The sequence below is a fragment of the Emydura macquarii genome, unplaced genomic scaffold, assembly GCF_026122565.2.
Source record: "Emydura macquarii macquarii isolate MOO-44397 ecotype Brisbane River unplaced genomic scaffold, CSIRO-AGI_Emac_v2 contig_1253, whole genome shotgun sequence".
Taxonomy (NCBI): Eukaryota; Metazoa; Chordata; order Testudines; family Chelidae; genus Emydura; species Emydura macquarii.
In genome coordinates this window covers 1,803,514-1,822,906 of record NW_027131390.1, presented here as the reverse complement: position 1 = coordinate 1,822,906, position 19,393 = coordinate 1,803,514, and the positions used below count along the sequence as shown (strand labels likewise).

At 50.6% G+C, this 19,393-nt stretch overlaps 1 protein-coding gene across 1 annotated transcript in view; it reads left to right on the top strand.

Moving 5' to 3' along the window:
• Window positions 1–12,217, top strand: part of IL13RA2 (interleukin 13 receptor subunit alpha 2) — a 33,929-nt gene extending 21,712 nt beyond the window's left edge. Inside the window, exons 7-10 of the mRNA XM_067547985.1 lie at window positions 3,594–3,748; window positions 5,126–5,270; window positions 7,732–7,819; window positions 9,743–12,217. Coding sequence (XP_067404086.1) covers window positions 3,594–3,748; window positions 5,126–5,270; window positions 7,732–7,819; window positions 9,743–9,779 — 425 coding nt within the window. The 3' untranslated portion in view covers window positions 9,780–12,217. The remainder of the gene's footprint in view (window positions 1–3,593; window positions 3,749–5,125; window positions 5,271–7,731; window positions 7,820–9,742) is intronic.
• Window positions 12,218–19,393: the final 7,176 nt, after the last annotated feature.

Sequence of the window (19,393 nt, the reverse complement as noted above, 5' to 3'; positions counted from 1 at the left end):
TAATTAAGTATTGGAACGGCTTACCAAAGAATATAGTACAGTCTCCATCACTTAGCATCTTTAAATCAAGACTGGCTGTTTCTGTAAAAGATCTGTTCCAATTTAACTTCAAGTTATTGAGCTAGATGTAAGAATCACAGGGGGAGGTTCTCTGCCCTAAACTTTACGGGAGGCCAGATTAGATTAACTTAATGGTCCCTTCTGGACTTCACATCTATGAGCAGAAAGCAATGAAGCTATGCTGAAGATCAGGCCCTTATGGTCCGGTGAGTTAGTTTTATTGACTTGGCTGGGCAGCCCTAATGGTCGGATAACTTGGGTATTGAACTGAACACTTCAGACTTTGCAGTAATTACTGTGCGTTAAAGGAGCTGCGGTGCTCAGAGCGTGGGGAAAAGTTCTGGGTAATTTTTAAAAAATTAACAAGTTCACTCCCAAGAAGCCAGTTGGTTCTAGTCTAAGGGCTAAATAATTGCAAATGAGGATGTCTAAATTGGTTTAACAGTCACATCCAGGATGCTGGAAGTAGGTGTAAGTCGCCTCAACTTATCCTCTCTCCTCGACCTCTGGATTTGGCCCTAAATATGATAGATAAACTATCTACAGTGCTGTTTCCCAGTGCCACCCTAATTGCCATATTAAGGGAGAATTTTTAAAATAACTGTGGAAAGGAACAGAAGTGTTTGCAGATGCTGAGAGAAAGTGGGGACCTCTGGGATGGGGTGGGCAGGGGAGATTCCTTCCCCAGGACAGGTTTTTTTCTATCCCCTTTCACCTAGTGACTGTGTCAGTAGTGGTGGGTGCAAAGCCTGCATTCTGTATTGGGCAGACAGTACATGACGCAGTGTGTTTACCGATTGTGCATTATTTAATAATTGCCACTGGAACAGACACAGCATCTCTGTGTCTTAATACAACTCACGTTAATTCAAGGGCCTTTCAGCTCTTTTATTAAAACCAAGAAAGATACAACTAGACACAGTAGGACGGTTACTGTTAGACTTTTTTTGGATAAAAGCTGAAGTGAGTTTAGAGGGAGCCGCACCCAGGGGGACTTAAAACGGGCATGAACAGCTAATGTACAGCTAACAGTACAAATGTACTCCACTGCGTTCTCCGACTGGCCCCTTGTTAGGGCCTGTTACTATGGAAAGTGCACCAATTTACGCTCCCTTATGCTCACCTAACTATGTGGGTCCAAGGAAGGAAGGCTGCCACATGCTTCCTGTGTGACTTTGAGGAAGTCGCTTAATATTAGAACCGGGCAGAATTTTTTGCCTGAAACATTTTTGCGCCAAAAGATGCAGATTCAAGTTGACAAAAACATTTTGCAAATGTGTGTTGAATTTGCCAAATTACTCTGTGGGGGTTGAAGGGGGGATCTGAAAAAATATTCTGAAAAAAAATCTAAACCTTTTTTTCCAACACGAAGCAGTTTGATTTTTCCACTTGAAATGACTTTGTTTTGGAATTTTCTTAAATTTAAAAAAAATTAGTAAAAAGACTTGAGCATGAAGAGAAACATTCTGTCAAAAAAACAAATCTATGCTTTGGTTGATTGAAAATGTTTTGTTTTATGTTGACCTGAATTAATTTTTTTTGGTAACAGATGGCAAACTGAAAAACCAGTTACTCTCACTGGCTCGGTACCAGTTTGCCCATCTGTAAAATGGGGATAATGAGCTCTCCTTCTCAAGGGTCTTATGAGGATGAAGTCATTAAAGCATACGAGATGGTCAGTGTTTTGGTGGTGGGGAAGCCATATCAAGCTTTAGGTAGTGTAACAGAGTAGGGGCCTGTAAAAAATTTATACTATTTTACACATCACCTATGACTTCAGTTCCTTTTATCTATCATTGTATTTGAAGCCAATTTAGAATGTTTTTACCTAGGAAGTTTGTGTGACTGGGATTGCTTTTACCTCTTCAGTATTAACAACCCTTTTGATTGATGTGCTGCAGGGAACAGACGCAATGACTGCTGAGTAAAGCTGGCCAACATTTTTCATTTGAAAATCTTTTTCTGATGAAAAATAGCCTTTTATAAATAGAAAACATATTCTGAAGGCTTGCTTTCTTTCGCTTTCTTTCTTTTTCAACCAGCTCTACTTACTAGGTTTCTTCCATCTCTAATTTCTGTGATTGCAAGGAACTGCTTTCTTTTTAGAGGGCACAAATAGGCTTGTAGCTGTTGTGCAACACGTAACAAAGCTGGTTTGACAAAAGGATATCTTAAATCCTGGAGCAATTACCACTGAATGCAAAGCTCCAGGTAATGTGGACTGTATTATGCCAGAGGTTTTTAAGCAGAACACTCCCACCAAAGCATAGCCATTGATTTCAATGTGAAACTCGCTGGCACAGAATGGGTCCATGAGCGCACCTTAGTTAAGAAAAGAGTAGTAATTAACAACTCCTGTAGTAGAAGAATGCGCTCTCCCCTCCCCCAGGAGGCAGGTAACACTGACTCCTCACGTTCACACACCAAATGTACACGGGAGAAAGCAAACCCACTGGCAGAGGGGGCTGTTCCCCTGGTGTGTGGCTGTCTCTGCACCCAGGTTCCCAACAGCACACTTACTCAAACCCAGGTGCAGTTGGCGACAAGATGGAGATTTGCTACAAGCTTTGCACAGATCTAAGATGGTGTTGACTGACAGACAGGGCAATATGCTGGACACACCTTACTGAATTAAATTTAAGTGTCATTGTGGGCCAGGCATTGTCTGAAAGTCCATGGGGAGGGGACCACACCTGCCAGGAATTAAGAACAGTGGAGGGTGGTTAGGCAAATTCACTCCTGTTGTAACATCTCCCAAGTGGTACGACCGCCTGGAGAGAGGGTTGGAAGGACTTGGGCCAGTCTGTCTTCTCGTCTGAGCCAAAGAGGTTCTGAGCTAGTAAAACTTCTGGGTGGGGTTTGAAGGACTGCTCATCTGCCAGAGCCCTTGTTGGAGCCGGGGTGACCCCTGCTAAGCTTATTAGCATGCGAGTAGGTTCTTCTATTGTTAGCAGGCTATTTTCCCTGTAATGCTTTTGCCTGCAGAATAAATGTGCTGGCTTCCAAAGGGCTGTGTGGTAACTTAACCACGGCAATTATGCTGTTTTCTGTCTCTGTGGAGGTAAAGAAAGCAGGCCTGACTTTGCTGGGGAATTCACAGTGTAGGAAGGGAACTGGGCAGCCTGGAAATACCCCGGTCAGGAGGAAGAGAGACGCCCAAGAGAGGTGATGGCTGGAGAGTCAGACGTCTAAATATGAGTGACCTTCCTGGACCATGGAGGGGAAATAGTGGTGCAGTTGCCCTGAACTGTGATACAGACAAATTCCATTTCAACTGCACTAGCATCTCTAAATACTTGCTGTGCATTAAAGAGCTTTAAATTCCAAACTGTGTTTTCAGAGGAGGAATCTAGTTCACAGTGACAATTGGAATTAAGTATAATGCCCACATCTGTCTTCAGCTCAGCCTACATCCATGCAGCTGGTTCTCAGGATGACCCTGGGTGTAGTGAATGCCATCTCAGGGGAAGCAGCTGAAGTTCATCCAGGACTGAAAGGAACAGTGATTCTGATCATGTCTCTCTCCTCTTTAGTCAAACCGTCTCCGCCTGAGAAGCTGTCAGTTTCCATTTCTGCCGATGAAGTTCACATGACATGGAGCCCTCCTGATGGGAGTACACCCCCCCACTGCCTGGACTATGAGGTTCAGCTGGCAGGAGATGATGGCGATGCTGATGCTACCTGGGTGGTATGAAACGTACATGGTGGTTGATAGTGCAGCATTCCTACAAAGGACTCCGATGAGCAAGAGGAGTCATAATGAAACCTCTTGCAGCTCCTTGCTGTCCGGGCGGAATGGGGAGGCCAGGAAGCTGTAGCAGGGCGGGAACAGCCCTAAAATGAATGGTGGGAAAGCTCATTAGCTGGCACTAGTTTGTAAAAGACAGTGAGGAGTGAGGATTTCTGGGTGCACTGGGGCAAAGGCTGACCAGCTGAAGAGAGAGGCTGGGCTGGAGTCTGCACCAGTGTAACTGAGGGCAGGATCTGACGCCTACAGACAGAATATAAGGTTACATAGAAAAAAGATGGTATCTGGGGTGAGGTGGTGGCCCTTCTGGACTGGAAGATGAGCTGTGCGAGGGGGAGAGTGACGTGGCTGGCATGTTTTTCTCCGGTGTGCAAGGATGTTGCTTGTTCTGGCTGAGCGTAGCGCTCCAGGACACTGGCTGTTCTATACGTCACCTCTGCTGCCTGGTCCCCTAAACCAGCACTCCAATGAATGGGGGGGAGGGGGACTGTCCTGTCTGATGCCCCGCGCTTCATTGTGTCAAGGGGGCATGGCTGCCTGCACCCTGCTCTTCTCAGTGCTCGAAGGGTGGAGGAATGCTCTTGCCAGCTAGTGACACCCCAGCTCTGATTCCGGCTGGGAGTCTGCGGGCACAGATAGTTAGACCGTACCCTACTTCTTCTCGCTAGTGTAACCCATGCTGCATGGGGTGGCACGCTGTCCCCCCTCTAGTGGCACCTAGCCCAACTAGAACTTGAGGACACATAGCTTTTAGCTCATGCAGTAGAGGGTCCCAAGTTCAATCCCTCCTGCCAACAACCGGGGGCTGTTGGTGTTACACTAGCACTTGGAGAGAGAAGGGAATGAACTCTTTAAAAAGGGACCAGATGTGCATTTTGGGGAGGAGCATATTCTCACTTCTGGGGGACTGTACCATCATATGTTCATTTCTTTCTGGGTGAGGCCCGGCTTTTATGGCTAAGGCCCCTGCATGGGGTTTAGGAGATCTGGGTTCGAATCTTCTCTGCCCAGACGCCAGGTGTTGCCATGAGCAAGTCACTTCATCTCTCTGGCACTCAGTTTCCCATTTGTAAAACGGGGATAACAGTACTTCCTTTCTCCTTCCCATCTACTCTGGCTCGTCTGTTTAGACTGCCGTCTTTTCCGGGCAGGGCATGCGTGCACAGCACCTGGCGCGAGGGAGATTAGGGGATGGATTTGGCACACCCCTGAGTGATGGAGTTGCACTGATGTAAGTTTATAGCACAGACCCTGCCTAACTCCTGTAGCACATAATCAATCAACCGTCTTTGTTCTGCACATTCTCTTCTTTCTCAGTTTGCGTCAAGCCAAGTGGAAACTGCCTTCACTTTCTCCCGGGCAAATCGAAGCCATGTCTCATGTGTCCGTGTACGAGGGAAAACAAACATGTTCTGCGCTGACAAGGGCTTTTGGAGCGAATGGACACAAGAGTGCTTCTATGGTATGAGACAGTCAAAGAAACGGGTGCGGTTTTGGCCTCCTTTATCGGGCTTATTTGGAACTGAGGAGTTGGCCCAGGGACAGTTTTGCATCTTCAAAGCACATTGCAGACGTGGACTAACCCCCATTTTACAGACAGGAACCTGCCCCTTTCTGGCCACGGAGTGCTCTGCTGGCTGCAGAATTGAAACAGGTTTGCTGGATGGGGGCTCAGGATTTGGCCTGGAATTCCACCCCCCCCCCTTGCCGGCCTGTAGGCATGCAGCCCAGCTCCATGAGCGCGCTTTCCAAGTATCCGTGTGGCTGGGCTTGGACAGAGGCGGTGTGGTGCTGTTGGACCTGCCACTACGTGGCTCCACCCATGCAGCCTCAGGAAGAAGCAGAGATCGTGGAGACCCTCATCCTTGGGGGTGGCAGGGAGGGAGGGGGTGGATTCCTTCCCTGCTGACCCAGGAGATCCCTCTGCACCAGCCAACTACTTGCCCTGGGCCTGGAGTGAGAGGGCTGAGCTGACAGAGGAGGGGGCTGGGGTGTTTGGGCGCAGGGGGCTCTAGGAGGCGGAGCGAGGAGACAACTCCACCTCGTGGGAACACCGGGGTGTCCAGGCATCCCAGCATCAAACTGCTTCACGGGCTGGGTCACAGCAATGGCTTTGCCACATCTGGTCACCCTAGGCGAGCTCCAGTCACGAGATTAGCGAGTAAACCCATTTATAAATGCTGTGACAGGCCACTTCTGGGAAACAGAAGTTGTGCGGCTGTGCCGTCTAGGGTGACCATTTGTCCCAGTCTTATAGGGACAGCCCCGATATTTGGGGCTTTGTCTTATGCAGGCGCCTATTACCCCCCGCCCCGTCCCGCTTTTTCACACTTGCTGGCTGATCACCGGGCGTGACCTCGTCGTAATGAGTTCTGGCAGTGGCTGTATGCGTGAATGCGGGGGCTAGTGCAGCACACCATCAGCAAGTACTACAGACTGCTGAGCCTGGTCAGACCCGCCCCGAGGGATTAACTGGCTCTAATCCCATAGTCACGCTCTGTGCTCAGGACTGGCGTCCGCCCCCGCTCCCTGGGACGAGTGTGACTCAGACTGTTTTAATTCTGCACACTGGCCCCCAGCAGTCTGTGGTGAGAACACAATGTGCTGGTGTTTTCCCAACCCATGCCTGTGACGCCGCCTCCATGGGAGGTCACACGTAACAGGGACACCCTCTGACTTGCACCCACAGAAGGAGGGGAAGAAGTCAGCAAAAGCTTACGGTTCCTCGGACCCCACCCTTCCTTCTGCTGCTGCCTTGAAACCAGCTGCAGTGCAGCGCAGCACGGCTGTCGGCTCGGGGGGCTGAGGAAGCTGGGCTGCCAGCGCGCAGGGCCAGGGATGGGGGGTTAGGAGAAGCTGATTCAACCAGCATCCCTCACCCAAACCACTCCCATTGTGTCTTCCCATGAACTGAATCCCAGCAGCCTTCGCAGCCATGGAGGAGTGTGAGGTGAGGCTAGGGTGACCAGACAGCAAGTGTGAAACATTGGCACTGGGGTTGGGGAGGGGGTAATAGGCACCTATATAAGAAAGGCCCCGAATATCGGGACTGTCCCTATAAAAATCATGACATTTGGTCTCCCTATATGAGGAGAAAAGCAAGATGATTTTTCTTTTGGGGGGGGGGGATAAAGAGCCTGCAGTATAACGTATTAATACATGCACGCTGCACTGGTTTCTCATAGGAGGTGGGTGACCAGACCTATGGTTTCCATCACCTGACTCGTTGAGTGTAATATTTACCGTGGGCTCTGCCGCACTGACTTTAAAATCTGCCGCATGATGTTAGCTGTTTTGATCCCTAAAGCTCTTACGTGTCCTGCGTAACACATGACTGGAGAGGGGGGGGTTGTTAGTCTTATGGGCAGGGCAGGAGCCCTGGAGTCTGTCCCTGGCTCTGCCACAGACTTCCTGAGTATTCTTGGGCAAGTCACATAACCTCTCTGTGCCTCACTTCCTCAGCTGAGAAATGGAGATGACAGTAATTTCTGTCGCCACCCTCTTTTTGTCTGTCTGGGCTATTTAGATTGTACATGCTTTGCAGTAGGCAATTCGAAAAGTTAACACCCGAATTGTGAAACACACATTTAGTAAACACACATTATGAGGCCAATTCAGTTACACCGATGTAAATCTAAAACAACACCCCGGACTCTCCCCGGCGTAACCGAGATCAGAATTGGGCCCCATTGCCTCAAGGTATCTAATCATTAATGGTTGTGAAAGATGGTTTCCTCCGGAAAGGAGTGGGTGGTACCATTTCAGCTCAGCCACTAGAGAATCAGCAACGTTGTACAAAATCTGGTGCCTGCCTGGGCATAATGTGGCTAAATGAAAATACCTGGCAGCCTTAATGGATGTGGGCAGCCACGATACTACTGAATGTAGCCAGTCCTTTCATTCTTTGTGCTTTGTCGTCACAGTGTCACACCTGTACCTCCTCCCGGCAGTAGTCTTCAGTTTTTTGAGTATCTGCATCATATTTATATTAGCTGCACAGCGCAAGAAAAGGTAAGGTGTAAGCTACGAACTTCTAGCTAGCTTTTTCAGACTGTACAGGTAGAAATGACAGGACATAAAGTATCAAATGACATAAGGCCAAAATCTACCTCCATTGCCCATGACCTGAGAGCAGAATTTGAGCCTCAGCCTGGCAGTAAACCATGTTTCTTTCACATGCTAGCATGAGTATTACGCTGTAATATACTATTAGCAGCTCTTGTTCACCAACGCCACTAGGAGAGCGGAGCTCTCTTTGTCACACAAATGTCAACAGCAGAGTGACAGTTTTTGTGTCGGCGTCAAGATATAAACCGTATTAGAAAGACCCATGAAGCCAGACGACTGGGCTGAGTGCATCTTCCATCTAACTGTCTGGGTCAGTGCAGGTGATGCAAGTCAGTGGTTCTCAAACGGGGGGGTGGGACCCCCTAAAGGGCCATGAGATGGCTTATGGGGGGATGCCATGGGCGGAGTTTTGGAGACATGGAGGGACAATGCCCCCCAACTCATGATGATGGAGCTGTCTCCCTTGGTGGGTGAGGGGCGCTGGGGACCCCAGTGCCTCACATGGGCAGCCCCAGGCAGGTGTTGGGGAGCGGCAGCAGGGGGAGGCTGCTGCGGGCGGCGGGCCTGGCCCTGATGGTGGAGCAGGGGACAGAGCCGGGCCAGCTCTGCACTTTGCGCAGCTGCTTCCGTCTCCAATCGGCGTGTTGCTCCCGGCAGCCACCGCCAGCAGCAGGTGACATCGCATTCCGGAGCTGCGCATTGCCCCTCCAAAGGAAGCAGTCAGACTCCACCTATGATATGTAGGTCCTGTTTTTTTCTGCAAGTGGGGGGAGGGAGGGCTTCATGCAAAGCGGGGGAGGCGCAGTTGTTACACAAAAGTCCATGGGGGTGGGGGGGGCGCTCCATTTAAAAAGTTTGAAACCCGCTGATGTAAGTTATATTTCTGACCCGATTCTTCTGTTACGCCCAGAGTAATTCTCAACTGTTTCCATTGATTCCAATGAAGTTAGTCCCAGCTTACATCGGTGTAACTAGTGTCTGTCCAAAGTGAGGGGGGGTGTATTCCGAGCCAGAGCAAACATCTCCTACCTGTCCTGGAGCTGTGTCTGTTCACACTAGCTGAGGAGTGGTCCCACTCCTTTATGTCAAGATCTCTGTACCATGCAGTGTTGGGTAGACGTTTTGCTTTGGTCTGACTATTAATGATTGCACAGAAGGAAGCGGGATGGTAAATTAATTAGCCCCATCCTAGTTACTTTCCTTGATTAAATGTTCTTTGAGTCAGAAGTATCCCGGCAGAACTGTATCAACCAAATTAACCATGAAACCCATGTTCAGAATCACCTTTTCCCTATGAGCACGTAATCTTAACGCTTGCGGATAGCTGTTTATTGTTTTGCTGATGCAGGTGTCAATGCAGAGAAAGAGTCAGCTATAGAAATACTGCCACTCTAATGAGAGATGAAGTAAAGCCAAGTAAATAGACCGGATGTCCCGGGTTTCAGACATACATACATGTTGATATTTCTGTTTTGTATTTGCCTTTTATATTTTCAAGAACAAACGGCGTGAGACATATCTCACCTATCTCTCTCTATTTGGTATGATTTCCAGAGATGCCCTGTGTGCTCTCAGTGGAACTTAGTGCTGCATTGTGCAGGTTATCGATGTTCATATTAAAGACCCACGTCAACTTCAGGTTCCTGGCATTCTTGGCTAACGCTGCAAATTGTACAGGGCTTGCTGTGCAACTTGTGCCTGATGGATTGTCTTGGCATGTCATCCCAGGAACAGACATGAAACCTGAATTTCCTAGGAGTCTTTTCTACTTTTCCTCCACTTAGCATGCTTTTATAGGCCCAGAACATGAAGGTCAGAGAAGGTTATTAACTAATGCTGGAATAATTTTTTTTTGTAACACAACAGGGGTGAAAAAGGCGGCCGTGGAGAATGTGATGCATAACATCGACAGTCTGCTTTGTGTGTTTATAAGACTGAGTGGAAACACTGTTAGCGTGATGGAAACGGAGTGGAAGATCAAGGCTATACTCAGTGCGTCACAGGAAGGTCTAGATACTGTCGTGCATATTCAGTTTATGGCCATACTGTACATTTCCCTGCTGGCTCCCTGTTGCCTGACTTCTTTCAGTCCACGGTTAGTGTTTAAACAATGAACATTGATTAACTGCATTTATTTAGTCATGTCATCTGCCATGCCACAGCTACTTGTGCAAGTGGAGGGGTGAGACCTTGAAAGCGTTTTCTGCAGTAAATGGCTGTGCTCACAATTACAGTGGATGGCAGGCGGTTCATGGGACGAACAAATCCCAAGGATACGCTCCAAGGGCTGGAGGGCGAGCTCCTGCAGGACTTGAACACGGAACGTGCTGCTTTACAAAGCACCCCGAGGTTTGCATGATTTTACACAAAGGAATGCCCTGCGGATGAAACGAATGACCAGCTTTAAACGAATCATCCCAGTGCCACTAAGGGACAAACCGCATCACCAGAGCGGGGCCCAGGCTGTAGAAAAGCTATCGCTTTTCTGTGTAGAAAACCTTTGAGGATTTTCAGTGAACTTGCTTTGAGGGTATTTTAACTTTCCGCACCCTGCCTGGGATGGGGGTTCCCAGCACGAGGGGACCGTTCAGTGCATGGCGGAAGCTTGGAAAGTGGATTTCAAACCCCCAGAAACCCGATTCCAACCAGCGGCGCACCATGGGTCTTTGGCCTGCATTTGGGCCCCGCGCCCCCAGACCTCATGTGCCCCCCCGTGCAGGTCAGGAGGGGTCCCCGACTCCCACAAGACGGTGCCGCTCCCCCCAGCTGCCCCAGGGATGGGGGGGTCTGTACCCGAAAGGGGGGATGGGAACATGCTGTTTACCTCCTCCTGGGTGGGGCGGCCAGGCACTGCCACCACCACATTTACCTGCCGGGTGGCGTCCGCCTAATCCAGCCCCGCAGCCCAGCTCCAGCTCGGATGGGGCAGCCTCACCCCCTGGTCTGGGGGTTGGGGGGCACCGGGCCAGCCCTTCCCGATGCGCAGGGGGCGCAGGAGGCTCTTCTGCGCTCCCCGCCCCCGCTGCGTGTCATGAAGGGTCTGCCGGTGGCTCCCCCGCCCCGCCTTCGGTATGCCACAGATTCCAACAGCTCCCTTCATCCGCTGAGAAAATAGCCGGGCGCCTCCCGCCAAGGGCTGAGCCACATCCCTCACCTGGGCCGTGCGCAATGGGGTTCAGAGGCAGAAGTGCAGGGGGGAGAGAAAAGATGCTTCTTAGCAAGGGAGGTGCCACTGTGCTGTTAACAAGGAAGCGGGCAGCCTGGGATGTGACCATATAGCACAGGGAAGGCGAATGTGGCCCGAGGTCAGGGAGTGGAAACGGAAATAATAGACGCTGGCCCGGATCCCCACGGCACCAAGCCACGGTGACCCTTCCTGCAGAAGTGTTTTGGCTCACAGACATCTCGACCATACCTGGGCAGAGGGAGTAATACACATGGCAGCTGCAGGGAATGTTTGTGTCACTGGCTCGGTCTGTCTTTACTCTGCTTTTCAAATTGCACACATGACCTGGCGTATCTTAAAAACGTGCACAGACTTCCCCAAGGAGGTGTGGGCCTCAATGCACAGTGACTGTCTCTCAGGCCGGTGTGTGTGCAGAGAAGGGGCCAGAACCAATGATTTGCACATGCACGTGCAACTGGAATAAGACCTTTTGAGCCTAAAGACCAGCTGCCACAACAAACAAACGCTGAGCCAGGCCCCCGTCCCCATCTTCTTTGGGAATGCCCTGAAGGATCTTAGCACAGATGACACAACGAGTGGATGTGCCCCCTTTCGAAAGGTGGCCCCCCCCCCCCCCCACACACACACACACAACGGCTCAGCACCCTCTTAGACTTCCAAAATAGAAAAGGTGAACGCCTCCTGTAAGTGGCAGGCACAAACGCGAGACTGACGTACGCCACTTGCCTCCTGTGACTGCTGGCAATGTGAACGTTCGTGCTCTCTGAAAAGCACAGCATCCTGGCCAGTGACCACCCCCACGAACAGGGATCCAGGGGTGCCACCCTTGCATTTTAGTTTTTACTGAAATAAAGATCTTAAATTTAATTTTTTTTTTTTTTTTTTTTTTTTTTTTTGTTAACTGACGTGGTAAACTTTTTACTGACATCACTACAAATCCCCTAATGTCAGACGTGTGTACTCACTCACTAGTCTGTACCCAGGAATGTGGAATTACGCAATTGTTTTAGCTGCAGTTAATAACTCTGTCGGGTTCTTTGGGCATGTGCAATATTAGCAAACAGGAAATTGATAACGTCATGGTCAATGTAGTTCGATATAAGAGGTGATTCTGAATGACGACAATCAGTGTCAAAATACATGTCTTATTTCTACCCAATTTCTCGGACATTTTCATTTATTTACAGGTGTGGTTTTTTTTAAACTGTCTGTCCATAAATTTACATCCCGATGGCAACCTTGATTATGTATTGCACTAATAATAAAGGCGAACGGGAGAGAGGCTGTTGGAAAGCTGCCTGGTCCTGGCATGGCTGTGGTGTGTTAGGTGACAGATTACTGTGGTTTATAAGGGACTGCAATATGTGGGCAGGGGTGATGGGGAACTCACCAATTTCTTTTAAAGGGACACAGAGCTTGAAGCAGAGTTGGTTGTATCACATTGCCTGGGCTTTGTTGCTGGTGTAGCGTGTGTGTGTGTGTGTGTGTTTGATTTCCCTCTGTCCCCCCCCCCACCCCCCACCCCACACACACACACTCTGTCATTTCAGCTGGTAGTAAGTCATTAAGAAGCCACTCTAGTTGCTGATTTGGTTTAATGCAAACTAGCCCCTGCAACTGCTATTATTTCAGCGCTCAGCATGATGACTAATACTGCATGCTGAAACGGGAACCAAGCCATACAGCTGTGGTACTTAGTATATGCTCCAGTACTCACCCAGCCAAAGACGTGTCTGGCCTGCCTGTTTTGGGTAGCAATAAATGTAATCACGCTGACTCAGCCAGTAACTTTGTGCAGGCCACGCAGACTTTTTGAGACATAATGAGTAAGACTCTCATGGGGCTATTTAAGTCTTGTGGCCGACAAACACATTCAGAGCATTTGGTAATGTTTCGAATGGGCAGGAAAAAAGGCTGGGCAGGCGCATCGCCCGATGTGAGGAGCCCAACAAGGAACCGTTGAAGGTGTGGGAGGGACGACTGACCTAACCTGTGCTGTGGTGGGGCCACTTCCGGTACCTCGCCGTAGCTGGTGTTACTGCAGCTTATTTTTTTAAAACAGGCTCAGGAACGGTGTAACTTGGGGTGGGAGGGCTGCCGGCATGGCACAGGGGTACACGTAGCGTAACAGGCCGCTGAGGCTCAATTAAAGTCCATTGCACCTGCCAGGGACGTTAGTGTCAATGTGGCAGCAGGGGTGTTAAATACCCATGAAGTAGAACTCACACCTCAAGGCGGGCGACAGACACCTGCACTTGTGTCTCTGAGCCGTGGTGTGTCAAACAGGGAGAGTGGGGAAGCCACCCCCTATTATTTCTCTGCCAGTCTTGGGCTGAAAAGGACTCTGAGCAGCTTAATTCTGACCTGAAACGTGGCAGCGTTCAATGGGGTGTGGAGCCGGCCTTGGAGACTGGCTCATGCCAGAGGAGCGCGACCCACGCACTCTGGGTTGGGCACATGCCAGATAACAGTTGTCCCTTTCGCCTTGTGATTAAAATGCATTGTCGGATGTGTACCAGTCCCGAACAAACTGTAACCAACCCCACAGAAGGGGGGGAAATGATGATTCTGGTTTAGTTCTGCAGTATCCAAATTCAGAGAAAGGCAACAAAAATTATTGAAGGATTGAAAAGACTGAGTGAATGAAAAGCAAAGATAAAATGATCGAATGGAGCCTCGGGCCGTGCAAATCAGCATCGCTCCATTGGCTCAGATGTGATTTACAGCAGTTGAGGATCTGGGCCAATATAGTGAGAAGCTGGAGGGGGTACAGACCACACAAGGGAAGACCTTATCCAGTGGGGCAGAGGGAGAACCCTGAGCACAGATAACCTCCTGAGAGAGCAAACGATCAGAATGTGCAGCTGGGAAATACTGGAAGCACCAGTGCTGGGGATGGAGGAAGCTCTGAGTCATATCAAAAAGAACAATGGGCTAAACAATGCGGAATAGCTGATGTGGTGATCTTTCCTCCCTTGCAAGGGGCATGGCCAAGGTGCAGTGAAAGGTCTCGTCCCTTTTCATTGTCTGATTTTTTTTTTTTGTAGAAAAATGCTGCCTGTGCAAACCTGGGCAGGCCTGAAAGCCAGCTGTCTTGGTGTAACACTTTGTTCTTGCTCCCTGACTGTGGAACAAATGCTATAAAAATAGTTTGCTTTTATCCTACACTTGCACTATGACCCCGGGTCCTGATTGTTTTTGCAGGCGAAAGGACAGGTAGCAAGTCTCACCAGGATCCTCTGCAGCTCTAAAAATCAGGTCACCAAACATGGCTGTGGGCTGGGCGGACGAGGCAGGAAAGTTGGGCTGTAACTGCTCTGCCTTTTCAGTTGTTTTAACTGGACTTGCCTCTCTAATAGCAACGCTAACTAATGCAGTGAGCCAGTCCCGCTGGGTCGCCAGAGCCAGCCAGAGCCTTAAAAAACAGCATCACGCAGAACACAGCTCCCAGCACGGCCTGTAACGATGGCAGCATACGCACCCTGCCGAATGAGTTCATTTCCTGCAGGAAGTGCCACCGTTTACTCAGCGAGCTGAACACGCGAAGAGGGGCTGGATGCCCTTCTTGCCAACATCCCATTGCCTCAGGGGGCGGGGGGGAGAGGTCAGGCCCAAAACCGACATCAGCTGGTGCCAAATACGCCTTTCCTCCAAGGCAGCGGGCGGGTGCGGGCAGATGACCTCAGGCACCGCCTGCCTGTAGCAGGAGCCACTTTCTCCCGTCAGTGAGGGCGGCTGTAGCCTGTAGCCAGCTGGTGCGGAGCGGGCAGCGTTTGCTCCGAGTACAGGCGTGGGCGTTGGGGGGTGAAGTGCTGCGGCCTGCACTGGGCCGGAGCCGAGTCTGGCTGATCACGACGCTCCCAGCTGAGCTGAGCATCTCTGAGAAGGAGGGGGCGTGCCACCCACCCTCCCTGCTGGGTGCAGCTAACTGTCGTGATCATAACACTGCTAGGCCAGAGCCTTTTCCCTGCCCCCTCCAACAGCCGTGCAGCACCGCGGAGGCTGCTCTCCAGTGGCTAAGCCTGGGGTGACGTTCCCCACCCACCCTCCTCTCCTGCGATATAAATAAAAACATTGCTGGGGGCAGGGCTTGACCTTGCAGCCTCCCTCTGCGTTAGTGCCCTGTGGGCCCGCAGCCCAGTGCGTTAGCCAGGTAGTTGTGTGCACCCGCATGGCCCACAGCCACGCTCCAGTGTGGGAAAGCAGGGCCAGGAGGGATGGCTGCAGCCATGCTCCTTGTCCCCAGCTCTCACTGCCCCAGCCGTGCATGCGCAGAGATGCTGGTAGAGCCATGGGTCTCCCTCGTGCACCAGGAGGGTCAGATTTAGGCTCCCGCAGGCTGGGTTGGATGCGAGGGTCCAGCTTGGGGCTGTCATTAACCACGTGTAAGTCCAGAACAAAGTTCAGCCGTGGTCACCTTTCTCCAAGAGGCAGTGCAAATACCAATCGAAGGACAGCGTTCAATCAGCAACCCCAGGTCTGAGACTGACGCCCCCAGAACCCGAGTAGCACCCAGAAAGCGGCTGGGCATTAACCCCCAGGCAGGCAGCGTGATGCTGGACTTGTTCTTGCCCAGGGAGGAGACATCGCAATACAGCGCTGGGGACAACAGACCTGCTGGTCAGCAGAGCAGAGTGGGGGGTTGGATGGCTGGGCGCACCGCTGGGGGGCAGCACTGGGCCTGGGGCAGCATGTATTTACCCCACCCCAGCCCAGCCAACCAGGCCTACGCTGCGCTGCGTTTGTCAAGGGCTGGGGGGGTGGGTCCCAGACTGGGTGCTGATTGCCAGTGCAATATTTTGAACACTTACGCAGTGTGCGATCAGGGGAGTGGTGCCAGGCCTGGCTGCTGGTGTTTTAAAGCATTTTCCCGACTGGTTCATGTCATTTGCAAATATTCCTGCGTGTGCTGAGGCAGGTGTCGTGTCAGGCCTGCACACAGCTGGGGCGTTGATCCTGGGCTCAGAGGGAGATGTGTGAGATGCTGCCCCCAGCCTGGTATGGGCAGGAGGCCTGACACTCAAAGAGCCCACAAAGGGAGCAGGTACATGCAGCCCTGCACCACATAAGCTCAGTTAACTCAGCAGAATAAAGTCAGCAAACCTATTGTGTGCTGCAGCAGGCAACCAAAAACCAGGCCAGCAAAATACCTGCCAGCGCCCCCAGCCTTAGCAATGCCAGCAAACCCAGCGGTTTGCGCTTTACATCAGTCCGTGATCAGCGACACTGCTGGCAACACGGCGCAAACTGCACGGCCATTGCTGTGCTGCTCAGTGCACAGGTGGGGGCTCGTTGTAGTTACTCAGCCCATGGGCACTGATAGTCTTACAGCAGAACCTCTTTGAGCTGACCACGTGGTTACGGTGTCATTCTCACTGTGATTGATAACGTCTTAGTGCCATTAAAATACACTCCTCCAGTGCCATTAAAATACAATTGTTCCTAAGGGACTGTCCCTGGAGAGGGTCAATACTTGTCGACTAGCCGAAAACAAGACTTCACTTGCTGCAGGGGAATGAAAAATCAATCAGGGTGTCTGGCATTGCCTAGCGGGATTTGATTTGCTACGTAACAAAGCAGACGAGGGCAAATGGCTATCACGCTAACAGGACCTGACTACAGGCATGAAACGCGCCCGCCTGTCCTTCACTGCATGTAACTCCCCGGACAGTCACTAACAGCAACAACAGATTGAGATTAGAAAACCTACCTTTCATATGCTCAGTTTCAGCCCTCAGTGTATTTTTTCCCCCCTGGCTGAGTCATCCTGGACCTCCCTGACTAATTACTTGGCAGTAGGTTGACATGTCGCACCTGTGCAATGACACACACGTCAGGTACAGTCTGTACCGGGTGTTTCACACCTGTTGTGAGTGAGGAAATGAACAAGGCAGACTGTATATTGTGCCATGCTAGTGAATCCTCCTGGTGGCTGGTAAAAGGGCTCTCTCTAATCGGAGCTAAGCCCTCATGACCACTGGGTGTCAGCGTTTCTGCTTGAATCTAAGCGGCCAGGCTAAAGTAGCTGTAAAGTACAACATCCACACCAGCAGTTGATATTTAGTGCACTGCACTGGAGGCAGAGTCTGAGGTGTGCTCAGTAAGGGCTCACTGACTAACAAGAGGCAGTAAAAGAAAGCAACCCTGCCCCCCAGCAACATATGCCTGCACCATCCCCAACAGGCCTGAGGCCCAACGGCAGCCCTGACGTAAGGGGTGCACCTCTCATTGACGGAACAAGTGTGTGCACATCTGACGCTCAACTCCTGCTACAGCCACACACGCCAGCAAATGGTCCATGCGCATGGCCCTGGCGCCAGGGCTGACGGGCAGGTGCAGACGTGTGTCGTCTTTAAAGGACGGCTCTGGGATAATGCTGCCGGCCTCCTAAAGCCACGTGTGACATGAGACCAGCCTTCAGCACCCCTCTGGTCAATTTTCAAACAAGCTTTTCGTGCTTTCACCCAGGCTGGCCCCTAAAGCGCGGGAGCCGCCCCATAAACATAAGCAAAACACACTCACTCTCCTGCCGCAAACCTCACCTTTGCCATGATGCCTACAAAACCGTGGCAGTAGTTAGGCCGCTGATTGGCTGAGACCACTGCTTGGCATGCTGACCTGTGTTGGTTCAGTGGGCCCCCTCCCCTCCCCCCGTTCAGCTGTACCTATCTGTCGTCGCTAGGCTATAAATGCTGTGGGGCAGGGGCAGGCCCTTTTTTCTGGTTGTACAGTGCTGAGCACAATAGGGGCCTGGTCTATGACTGGGCCTCTTAGATGCTATGATAATACAAATGGGCAGGGGAGCTGCTGCTGCTTGCATAGTTTCCAGTGAAGGTGTAAGGGGATGAACTAGACAGTTATTTCTGCAACTGTCCCTCTAGGAGCTGAGTTACACAAAAACTAACAAAAGGTGTGAATTCAACCCAGTGTTGTTATGCCTGCGTGAGTCTCTGTTATCAACTTGTGCTAAATCGAATGCAGCCACTTTCATTCCAAACGAAGAATTTCCACACCCATGGTTGCACTAATGTAACTGACTCTGTTTTTAGCTCGCTTTAGTCATTCCTACAATCACTGCGCTCCTTGCTAGATTTCTTTTGCACCCTGCCAAGGACTGGGCAGCGGATAACTGTTATTACACCATTTGCCCGGGTGCTGCATTGATGCCTGGCCGCTCGCTGTTTCGGAGACTGCACTAACATGGCATAATGTGCATGTTGCCATGGCATGTTGCAGAGGGGATGCTGCGCACGGCAGAATGTGTGAGCTGAAGAGCCGACGGGCGAGCACAGCATGTGGTTTTTGTGAATGGCTGGGTGTACTGATATGGAGCAGTTCATCTAATAAGGCAACCTTAGTGTGAATGAGAGGACAAAGGCCTCAGGTTGGCACATGCAAGATATTTGACCCTCCAGTTTGCCGATCCTCAGAACGGTGTGGGGGTCACATGTATGGTCTGGTTGCAGCTGGAGGAACAGGGGAATACGCTGAGTTTGGCTATTGCTGTGAGAACTCCTGCATACATGGGTCATGATGTTTGCCAAACTCCCATATAACGAGCTTGGCATCTCTTCAGCACAGGGCCCGTATCTCTCTCGGTGTTTGCACAGTGCTGCTCCTGATTTGGGAGCTACCAGGATACAGCGAACGAGGGCTAGACCCGAAAGTGATCTAAATCGGCTCAGCTCGTTTGAGGTTGCTGGAGTGACTCCAGGTAACGCTTGTTGCGGAGTTGGACCTTCCCCAGTCATAACAATGGTGTCACTGACTAGTGTTGGGGGAACTAAACCTTCATGCAGCGTAGCTCAGTGAACAGCAGGGCACTCCTGGGCCAGGACTACACAGTCAGCTCTTTTTGTGTCTCTATAAAATGCTAACGTTCTCAGGCGGAGCTCAGACTCTCCTTGCCTAGAGGCAAACAACTACATTGGATGCATGTCCCTAACAACTATAACACCAGGAAACAGCCGTCTGAATGGTGGAAATTGCTCTGCAAACTGCGTATGTCACTCCCTCTATGAGCATGCAAAGAAATCAAACAACCTGCTGTGAAACAACGACCACCAGACGCTTTATACCAAAATCAATATTGATTTCCTTGCCTTTCCAGATGGTGGTCTCCTGCTGGGGATACTGTTGTTCAGGCATGACACAGAATTATTGCTCAAGTGATCTACCCAATAAATAAAACTCCACTTTCACAGGTAAAGCAATTAATAAATCCTAGGCAGAGGCAGGGACGTGGCCATTTCTCCTTCTGTCAGCTCCATTCAGCAGGAAAAAAGCTGTTTAACCTAGATTGTACACAAATGTGAGTGAGAGCAGACACA